General features: G+C 42.2%; 1 protein-coding gene across 3 annotated transcripts in view; it reads left to right on the top strand.

Moving 5' to 3' along the window:
- Positions 1–223: 223 nt before the first annotated feature.
- CPNE8 (copine 8) overlaps positions 224–11,470 on the top strand; it is a 179,514-nt gene continuing 168,267 nt past the window's right edge. Inside the window, exon 1 of one of the 3 annotated variants that reach the window (XM_036455444.2) lies at positions 224–456. In XM_036455444.2, the coding sequence (XP_036311337.1) occupies positions 359–456 (98 nt within the window). In that variant the 5' untranslated portion in view covers positions 224–358. The remainder of the gene's footprint in view (positions 457–11,470) is intronic. The other 2 variants (XM_036455438.2, XM_036455442.2) reach the window with 2 other exon arrangements.

Below are 11,470 nucleotides of genomic sequence, written 5' to 3'. Positions count from 1 at the left end.
TCCCACCAGGTGCCCGCCCCGGGGCTCCGCGGAGCCCGAACAGGCTTCCGGGGCGCCCCCAGCGAACGGGGGGTTGCTGCCTGCAGGAAGGGGGGCAAGCACGCCGGCAGCCCCGGGCGTCCCCTTAGCCCGCAGCCGGGACTCACTCGCGGTTCCCTCGGGGCAGCGCGCGCGGAGATCCGCCAGCCTCCTCCCTCCGACTCCCAGCCGCTGTCTCCGCCTCCCGCCGCTCCTCCCTCCACCTCCAGCACCTTCTGCCTGGGGCTGAGCTCCGAGACCTCAGTCGGCTGGAGCTCTGGAAGTGGGCGCCGGACAAGTGCAGGGCGCACCCCTCCTCCCCCCAATCTCCCTCCCCAAGATGGACAGCCGCTACACCAGCACCGCGGGCATCGGGGACTTGAACCAGCTGAGCGCGGCCATCCCGGCCACGCGGGTGGAGGTGTCCGTCTCCTGCAGGTGAGCGCGCAGCCTCTCCTCTCCCCTCTCTCCCCCCCCCCCCCCCCGCCCTCCCTGTGCCTTTTGGGGAGCGCTTTGGCAAGCGCCCCGGACGCCCCAGGCTTGGGGCGGAGGAGAAGTTGTGCGATGCGTGGCCACCAGCCCAGTGGAGGGTCTGGAGTCACCCTCCCTCCCCCCCAGGTGGAGCGGGAACTAGAAGCGAGCGGTGGGCTGTGCGGGAACTGGGACTTCTTGTTTCCTTCCTTCCCGAGGAAATGCTGTAAAAGTTGGCTGGACTGTGACTCAGCGGTGAAAACTCTCGCCGCCGCCCACTTTCCCGGCCCTTTTTTACGTCCCAAACCCGAGCGAGCGGTGCGGTCGGGCGATGACGGGAACCCGAGGGGACAGCGGTGCCAAAAGCGCTCGTGACCGCTGCGCGCGGTGGCCCGGGACTCCCCCTGCGAGGCCGGCTGCGCTCAGGCCATGGACACGGCTGGCTCCAGCTTCTGCGGCTTCCTCCCCACCCACTTCCTGGAGCCCTGGGTTCGGCTCTCCCTGCCCCCTTCCCACCTCTTGCACGCACACTTAGCCGGGGCTCTGCGCCTGCCTCTTGCCTGATAGGTAGAGATTTCGGGCTCCAGCCCAGCGATGGCAGAAGAATCTGTGCCTTCCTTTCAAAAGCTGGGAAGTCACGATTTTCCTACCAGCACATAGACACATTGTGCTCAGAAACAATGGACGCCCTTGCCCAAGGTTCTGTCCATTTCAAATTCCCTGGCCTTATGTTCTTTGGGTCAGTTTCCCTGTAAGTAAAGCCAGCCCAGTGGCTCTCTCGCAGATGTTGAGAAATGGGCGGTCCAAGGCTAAACTGGTTTTAGCAAGAGGCGGGGGAGGGCTTGCGAATTATAATTCACTGCCCGGTTGGCACATTTGGATCTCTCTCCTTGGAAAACTCTCTTCTCGCTTGTCACCTTCCGTCCCAAGATTGTTTTCTCACGCCTTGAAATCCTCCCCTTCCTCTCCTTGGTAAAACTTGCCTTGAAGAAATCTAATAAACCTGGGGAATTTCCCATGTAAATAAGCCCTGGAGCGTAAAGTGCTGTTAACCTAGTGGGACTTGATTTTGCATTTTGCCAAGACAAAGTCTAAAGCCAAAGGAATGATTTTTTTTTTTGATTTTTTTTTTTGGCGGGGGAGGGGGGGCGGTTTGGGAAAGCGGTGGAAGAATTTCAAGGTTCTGTAAATTTTAAATTCCTTTGCCTTATGTTCTTTGGATCACTTTCCCTGCAAATAAAGGGCTGAGGTGTTGTGAATCAGCTGTCTCTGAAACTATGTATAATCCCTTGATTGCTTGATTCCTCTTACCAATGACCTTAAAACTGTGGAAACAATAATGCTGATAATGATAGCTAAGCACTAGCTTCTTGTCTTATGGTGTGGCCACAGTTTTAAGCGCTTCCACACATTTCTTGTGTCAACTGAACAGGTGAAACTTTATGGAAAACTCTTTTTAGATATCAATTTGTAGGCCTTTATTTTTCTCTCTGAAGTTGGTTTTAGATGCTAAAGGGAAGTTATTAATATGCAGAGATGATGCATAGTCAAAAGTCCTACATTCCCAGCATTTTCTAGAGTTTTATCCTGGGCTGAACATCCTATAAAATCTGAATGCCATGTGACCTGTACAAGGAATGGATATAAACATATTGTAAATTAAGTCTGAATTTCCCATAAGCTCTTTAGGGTGATTATACCTTTAAAACAATGATACCCCAATTGGTCTTTCTGCCAATAGGATCCATATGTAATCACTCTGGGTTATTATTATTGTGTGTGTTTTCCCCCCTGGATGCTTGTTTGTTGTGAGTGTGCTGGGAATCCTCAAGTCTATTAGCTTTAAGGCAGCTTGTTTCAGCTTGCTACCTCAGACCGTGGAAATGCCTTTGTTCCAGCCCTTTTTTTCAGATTTTAGTGTCTTTTTTTTATTATTTTTCAAATAGAAGAAGAAAAAAAAGTTATGAATGAGACCCAAGTACTAAAATTGTTAAGAATTGAATCTTGTAATCATAGACGGTTTGGGATAAGAAACCTAGTTACAGATTCTGGCATTATGACTTACGTTATTAACTTGGAGCAAGGTCTTACCTAATCTAAGCTTCCTCGTCTCTAAAATGAGGATAAATGATGGTATTTACCTTATGTAGCATGTTGTCAGGAGTTTAATAAGATGATGACTGAAAAGTGCTTATACAATATGACTAAAATGTTAAGTTGTTATTATGATACTGGCAATAGTATCTATTGAGTAAGCGTATTATATGATTCTCACCTGTGGAATTCTGTAAATAGTCCTCTTTTCAAGTTCAATTGGTTAAAGAAGACAAGGATAGAAACAGCCTTGGGATACCTGTCCCTTCTTTTTTTCTTTGTTCTTTGATGTGGGTAAAAAGTATATATCTTAGGATGCTTGTGGGGATGTCAAGGCACAGTTGTAGGCTCCTAGGCCTTACAATGTGTGAGCAGAGCAAAAAATTCCCTTACCTTTTTAATCAGAGCCCTCTGGTGACTTGCTGACACTTAAGCAACTCAATAAAATCCCTTTTGATACCCTCTTTTCACTGTCTCCAATCTAAGACTTTTAAAAACTTTATGATATTTTCATCTCCGTTTTGGGGGAGGTGAGAAAATCAACAATTGAAGCTTGAAGCTAAATAGAATTCCTGGAAATCATTTTGTGTGTTCACTGTCCAAGTATTTGAGTGTCTAGCATTACGCCATGCTCCATGAGATGTGCAAGAGAAGTTCTCTGAAAATGTAAAACCCAATCCAATGGTGAGGTTCACGCAGAGGGAGGGAGCAGGTCATTGTGGAAGGGAGTGTTTGGAACACACTACAATGAGGAGATGGAACTTGAGGGGAGACAAGACAGATGGGCATGGCTTGTTTTAGAGAAGGGAATGTATCCATGGTGGTTTTGTAGGACTACAAAATTGGTGTGTTAGGATGACAAGTGTACCTTTCTTGCTGGTTTTATGTAGAAATAAGCTCCCACACTTTTGACATTCTTTCTACCCATTATTTAGCTCTTGGATTCATTTTTCTTTATGATGTTAATGCATAGATTTTTATGTTAATTGAGTTACCTAATTAAAACGTCTGTAGCTGTAATGATACAACATTAGAAACAGAAAATAACACCTATAATATTCCCCAGGTGAATTAGAATGAGGTAAAGCCGAAGTGAAAAATAATATCTATCTATCTATCTATCTATCTATCTATCTATCTATCTATCTATCTGTCTATCTATCTATCTTCTATCTAAAAGCCCAAGCGACCAGTCAACCAAACGACTGGTCAACTGGTTGCTATGACGTGCACTGACCACCAGGGGAAGATGCTCAATGCAGGAGCTGTCCTGCTGAAGTTCAGTGTGCTCCCACAACGGGAGTACCACTCAGCCAGAAGCTGGCACTGGGGAGCGCAGCTGTGTGTTGCAAGCCTCTCCTGAGCAGCAGCAGCAGCAGCAGGCACAGTAGGACCCAGATGAGTGGGAGTGAGCTCTTCCCCAGCCACCTGCAGCTTCCGGCACTGATACATCCCTCAGGGGATGTTGGACTGTTAGTTTAGGCCTGATCCCCGCAGGGCCTACACCAGCAGTCTGATATCTCCCTAGGGGTCCTGGATTGTGAGAAGGCACAGGCCCGGCCAAAGGACTCCACCAGTGCACGAATTCGTGCACCAGGCCTCTAGTACAGTACTGTTTTCCCTGGGACTTTGTTCGGTTGCACATTTCTAACTCATCCTTTTGGTGATTTTTGGCATGTTCTCTGATTGAGAAGTTAGCAATTATAAAAGCATTGAGAGAATTCTGTATTTGTACGCTTTGTAGGTTAGCTATCCTATGTAAACCCTTTCTCAGCAATAATCCTAGAATGGTGATAAAATTAATTTTAAACATAAATGTCTAAGGAAGGCTATAAAATGGGACTTTATTGAGTACTTATTTTGTGCTAGGCATTTTAAAAAGTCCTTCTTGACCTGGCCATAACTCTTTTTGCTAATCTCACAGCACTCCTCTTATGTATTCTGACTGAACATATAGTCGGAACAAACATGTGTTAAAATGTGTTCCAGTCCTAGCCTGTTTGGCTCAGTGGATAGAGTGTAGACCTGTGGACCTAAGGATCCCATGTTTGATTCCAGGTAAGGGCACATACCACAGTTACAGGCTCCTGCCCGGCCAGCCTAGTAGGGGTGTGTGCAGGAAGCAATCAATTGATGTGTTTCTCTCACATTGATGTTTCCCTCTCTCTTCCACTCTCTCTAAAAATCAATATATATATATTATATATATTATATATATATATTATATATTATATATATATATATATATATATATATATATATATATATATATAATCTCCTTGGGTGAGGATTAAAAAGAAAAATGTGTTCCAGATAAATGTGGCTGCAAAACACAAGTAAGAGGTACAGTCCCAAACATGTGCTGTTATCCTGGTGGGCCAAATTCTTTTGCCTACTTGGCCATGTACATGCTGCTCTCTCAGCCCTGAATGTCCCTGCCTCTCTTCCCCTTCCTTTCTTGATTAGCTTGTGCTCTTTCAAGACTCAGGTCAAACATCATCTTCTCTTATGACTCCCAAGCTGGATTTTGCTGTTTTCCCAAAACAGCTGGTCTATAGCAATATCATAGTGTTGGAGGAAAAATTTCCCTCACCCTTTAAGGTTCTTCTGGCTGGTGTAGGTGGTTTTCAGAGCTTTTCCTAAGAAGCTGCTGTTTCTTAAAATTAACCATCCTAAAATAATCAATATCCCCAACCGGGTGTATCTTGGAGTGGCCAAGTTATCTCTACTGCAGTAGTTGCATCATTATTCTTAGTCTTCGTATTCTTCTTAAGGATGCGTGTTCTCTCTTTTATGTCCATGTTGTTGAGGTGAGAACATCCAAACCTGTAAAGAATTTTTATAAGAATTTATTTGAGCCAAAACAGAGGCGAGGCCTGGAAGCAAGATCTCAACGGAATGAGAAAAATGTCTCTCAGAGTGGCAGTCTGCAGTTTCTTTGATGCATTTGGAATTAAGGAAGGGACATAAGGAAGATTACATGGAAGTGGGAGAAAGCAAGGGGGACTGGATTACAAGATAGCTAAGACTCTGTGCTCTCTTGAGGGTGGTTATATGTCCTCGGGGTCTGAAAAAGGCATTTTAAAGGTGTGTGCGCGCAGAAACAATGGGCAAGATAAACCTTTTGGTAGAGAATTTATATTTATTCCTGGGGTGTGACTACACACCATGACCTACCCAGTTAGGAATTTATGATTGGATTACTCTGTAAGGTTACTTTCTATCACTGGACATGTCGGTTTTATGACAGAACCTGTTTTTCATCCATAATACATATATTCTGAGTTTAGCACAGCATATGTAGTCAATAAGTGCTGAATTCTGTAATCCTCTGGATGAGTCATCTGGCACGGGAAAGGCATTTTGCCTATTAAAATACAGACTCCAAGGCCCCCACACCAGATTTACTGAATCAAAAATCTCTGTGTTCACCATGTACTAGTTATTCACATTAAAATTTTTAATCAAACAGTTTGATGAGCAAATGACTGTAGTCACTTGATGTGGATTAGCAATACCTACCCTATGAAGATATGAGGATGATACTTTTCAGTGGTGTGTTGGTGCTGGTTTAAATGGGGTTGAGACAGGAATCTGTGTCAGCTGTTATATAAAGAAATTATTAAAAATTGAATATGTAAACCTAAAATTAAACATTTTAAAAGATAGTTAAGGCATATGCCAAAGTTCTCCCTTCTAATTATTTTACTATATGTTAGTAGTATCTGTACTCTTTACTATCATCTATGTTCAACCTTTTTCGTCTATGTGGTGAACATATGCAGCTGTATGTTATTGTCCACCTCTTCTCAATCCATGTTCAGTGACATCACATTGGTAGCTTGAAATTGGCCATAGTGGGAATATTTATACCATGGAAGCTGGCCAACACTGCCAATTAGGGCTTGACTATTGTTTTATTATTGTCTGCACTTAAGACATTCCATGGGAATCAATTAGCCCTATGAAATTTGCAGTTATACATGTTATAGATATATTAGTATTATTTGTAAATTGTGTGCTCAGCTACACATACTTTATATCGGTAAAATTTATAATAAATTATCTAAATACACATACATACACCCATTTAGCTTTTTTTTTTTTTTTTGAGAGTCTCTTGTTAAACACATACTTTCACATTGCTGTTTATAGGTCTTTTGTAAAAGATAAAGCATTGTGCAAAGGGAGAAAATTGCTGCTGTTAGACTGTCACTATTAGAAATGATAGTGTCAGATTCAGCACTGTTTCTGATCTTGCTTCTCTACTGAAATAAGTGGGCTATGTGATTTTTCTTTAATCTTTATTCTTGAAAGTATTACAGATGTCCCCTACTTTCTCCCTCTCCCCCGCCCCAAAGACCCTTCTCCTCCCTCACCCCTTCCCCTCCTCAGGCCTTCCCAGCACCAGTATCTGTCCCTGGGCTATGCAACTATGCATAGACATTCATGGGGTAATCTCTTCCTGCTTCCCCCCCTCTTCTCTCTGAAATGCATGGTTTTATAATCCATGAAAGGTTATGACAGCCTGCAAGTGCACTGTTCCCGGAAGTATAGTGCAACAGGAAGACTGAAATTTTGTGTGCTTTTTACTTCCTTCTCCTTTTCACATGGTCCTCTCCACATCTTCTTTATTCTCTTCTAGGACTTTGTTTGTTTCTCCACTCACTGGTGGCATATACCGTGCACATTTAGTTGTCACAGCTCCAGTTACACTGTGAGGAACTGACCACCTGGGAAAGCAAATTCACATTCCAAAGGAGAGAATCTGATGAGCCCTGTGGGAATCGGCCCATTCTGAAGCAGATGCCTCTACTGTTCTGCTTGTCTGTGGTGAATGAGAATCAGTGTTCAAATACAGTTGGGGGCTCCATCCCGAGCCACATTGGTTTACCTCTTAGACACACTTTACCCTTCTTTAGTCAAAGAGTTTGAAGTCAGTGTGCAAATAGGTTTCCAAATTATGTGAGCTGATCAATTCTGTTACAAGTAGTGCTTTCACTCATGTATTATTTAACCTTTAAAACAAATAGGAGAGGCAGAGGCTGCTACCATCCCCACTTTACAGATGAAGAAATGGAGGAACAGAGATTAAGTAACATTCCCAGGTCTCACAGCCAGTAGTAGTAGAGCTGATCCAGTTCAAACTCTTTGACTAAAGAAGGGTAGTGTGAGCTAGGGAAATTAGAATTCTGTTAGCCCATTAATGAGGCAAGTGAGTAGGCAAATTGAGGGTCAAGCTGTGAAGGTAGTTAACATCTGTTCTTAGGGCTCTGCAGGTCCTGAGGTCTTGTTAAAAAATGTAGTCACAGTGCTTTTTGGGGGGCATGTTGTGGTTTTTCTTTTGTAGCTCCCACGTTTTAGGAAAATTGGTTATAGTGATATTTCTGGGCAGTGGTTTTGAACTCTAAGTGTGGGAGTTGCCCAGGTGTATCTTAGGAGAGAAAAGTCTTACTTGTGTTATTTCACCAGTATTTTGGCCTACCTTGCATTTGTTAGCGTTTGGGGCTTGTGGGTGTTCAAAAAATGCCCTGAGATGTGGAGAATGGAGTCTAGAAGCAATTCACAAAGCAAGACCCCGCAGAATAGGGTGTTCACGGTTCTGCTGTCTTAGGTACGTTGTTTGTGGCCTGACAGGCAAAAGCCTGCATTCATTCCCTATTTGAGTTCATCCAAGGCAGGGAAGAAAACCAGTTCCTTTCCTAGGAGTTTTATTCATTTAGTAGCTTAGATTTATAATAGTAACACTCGCTTATTAGAGCCGGCTTTGTTTAGCCTTGAAGAGCATAGGTGTGGAACTAGACCAGCTCTCCTACTACTGGCTGTGACACCTAAGAAAGTTACTTAATTTCTGTTCCTCCACTTCCTCATCCGTAAAGTGGGGATGATAGCAGCCTCTACCTCTTCTATTTGTTTTAAAGGTTAAATAAGTTAATACATGAGTGAAAGCACTATTTGTCACACTAGGTAAGTACTCAGTAATTACAGATGGATATAAACACTAACCAAAAGCCACCCACAATTCCATCATACTATGAGCATTTAGTTCACTTTTCTCTTTTATAGCATCACATTGATCGTCTCTCTCATGTGTGTATATGCTCACATACATTGTATAATGAAATCATACTATATTCTATACAATTTATCTTCTCGTCTTTTCTGTTAATATTATATCATGTAGATGTTGCTGTCATTGGTTCTTGAAAATATAACCTTCCATGACTGTGTAATAGTCCATTATTTGGGTATACTATATTTACTTTCCAAGGTGTATTTCAAAAAGTTAACATTCCAAATGATGCTACAGATTACAGATGAGCACTGTTATTTACCAACACTTGACAACTATGATTTTCCCCATGCCCACCCCAGGATGGTTTTCTAGAGCTAAAGTAATTAATAAGTATCTTTTGAAAGAGATTGAATACCTTGTTTTGGTTATTTTCCCTCTATTCCTCTTTAAGCAGAGCCAAGTCTAAACTACTGGCTGCACCTTTCTAAATACTTTATTTCCTTGAGAAATTTACATGGAAAGATTGATGAGAATGTGGGGCAGCAGAGTGTAGCAGCAAGAAAATGGAATTAGGAGCCAGACAGCTGTCTTTTTTTTTTTTTTTTTAAATATATTTTATTGATTTTATACAGAGAGGAAGGGAGAGAGACAGAGAGTTAGAAACATCGATGAGAGAGAGTCATCGATCAGCTGCCTCCTGCACACCCCCCACTGGGGATATGCCCGCAACCAAGGTACATGCCCTTGACTGGAATCGAACCCGGGACCTTTCAGTCCCCAAGCCGATGCTCTATCTATTGAGCCAAACCGGTCCCGGCCAGACAGCTGTCTTTAAATCCCTTTTTTATTTCTTTTTGGAATATTATTTTGGGTAACTTATCTCAACTTCTGGAATCTCATTTCCTAATCAGTAATATGGAAATGATTAAAAAACACACACAAATTTATAAGATTTTTGGAGAAGTGAATGAAATCAAGTCTATAAAATGCCCCGCACCATGCCTATCACAAGAAAAGCACTTACTAATAGCTGTTATTCTTTTTTGGGGATATATTATTGTGTGGCACATAGCAATACAGAAGAGAGTTACCTGTAGTTTGGACAGAAACATGAACTGCATGTGAAGGACCATATGTCCTAGCCCAGGCAGAATATTATCCAAATGCAGAGGGCATGTAGAATCAAACAGTGGCCAGAGAGTATAGATTTAGAAATGCATGCACAGTTTCTACAGATTCCACCACATGGCTCTCCCACACCAACACACAGATATGTGGCCTCCATGGGATTTGATAGGTAGGAGGTAGTGCTTAACAACAAAGTTTGGAATGAAAGCACTTACTGGCTGATTTTTAGATTGCTCGTTCTGGCTGGACATGTGATAAAACAGTTATCGCAGGAGACGACAACACTGGCCAAAGGAGCAAGAATGTATTGCCGATAATAAAATAAATGTATGTAAAGGATGCCTTGCCGCAATGGTCAGTGTTTCCTGCCTGACACACAGTACCTTAATATTTTTAATTTTATGACAACCATCAAGGTTAATGCCTCTCCAGCCAGGGATGTTAGCTGTCAGTCACTCTTTTTCAAATTGTGAGGTATTTTGTCAAGTTTATTTTATAAAGAATAATACTCCAAACATCCTGAGGAAATTATGAGTTATCTTTTTGAAACACTGAAGAAAAAAAAATCATTGATGTTCGCTGAGGAATATTACTATTTATCAAACAGTAAAGCTACTCAACTATAAAAGCTGACCTGGCCAGCATGGCTCAGTGGTTTAGCATTGACCTATGAAACAGGAGGTCACAGTTCAATTTCACGTCAGTGCACAGGCTGGGTTGTGGACTCGATCCCCAGTGGGGGGCATGTAGGAAGCAACCTATCGATGATTCTCTCGCATCATATATCTCTCCCTTTTTTTCCTTTCCTCTCTGAAATCAATAAAAATATATTTTTAAAGAACTCTCTAAAAGCTGTACTATGTGGCCAAGAAACATGAAAGCTTTGGACATGTGCTATATATTTTATTTAAATTAATGCCAAAGTCTAAATCTATGAAGACTATGTGTAAAATACTTATATGCTCATACACTCATCCTTCCAACAATTCTGTAACTGAGGTGATGTTACAGCCTATTTTGCAGGTGAAAATTTGGGATTCAGAGGGAGTGTAAGTAATGTGGCCTAAGTCTCACATCTAAGAGGAGAAAGATGAGTTCCTAATCCATAAATAGTGCCTAGTTCTAAGATGCATGCTTCTGACAACTGGCCATCACTTCTACAAGTTTTTTATTTTAGGCTCATTTCTATCTGTGTCCATGTGTTGGTGATTGAAGAAAAATTACAAAGCTGGGAGACACAGTTATAATAGATGATATTAATACTATTACTAAGGGGAAATTCTTTTGTGTGTGTGTGTGTGTGTGTGTGTGTGTGTGTGTGTGTGTGTTGGGGGTGGGGGCAGGGGTAGGGAGTTCTGTCCCTAAATGCTAAGAGCTGTGAATAAAACAGTTCAGATGAATGGCATAAATGTTAACCATTTGATGTCTAACTTCCAAGTATTGATTCTATTCTTTTTTCTGCTCCTGAGTTACCTAATGAAGCTGTGGGAAATTAAGTAATGAGAAGACTGTTTCACTATAAATCAGCAGGCAGGATAAGATGAAAGCTAAATGCTAGAGAAAGGTAATGGACCAGGCAAATGGAAAATAGAGGAAAATTAATTGAATTGACTCTGACATTCATATTTGTCGTTAAGAGTTGAGAATTGGCCTCAAGTCCTATTATTTCAATCCACTGTTTTCTTAATAATGAGGAAGTCACCATTTAAACATGCTAGCTTGTTAATAATAAATTCCAAGGTT

The sequence above is a fragment of the Pipistrellus kuhlii genome, unplaced genomic scaffold (genome assembly GCF_014108245.1).
Source record: "Pipistrellus kuhlii isolate mPipKuh1 unplaced genomic scaffold, mPipKuh1.p scaffold_m20_p_3, whole genome shotgun sequence".
NCBI lineage: Eukaryota > Metazoa > Chordata > Mammalia > Chiroptera > Vespertilionidae > Pipistrellus > Pipistrellus kuhlii.
This window is presented reverse-complemented; position numbering and strand designations above follow the sequence as displayed.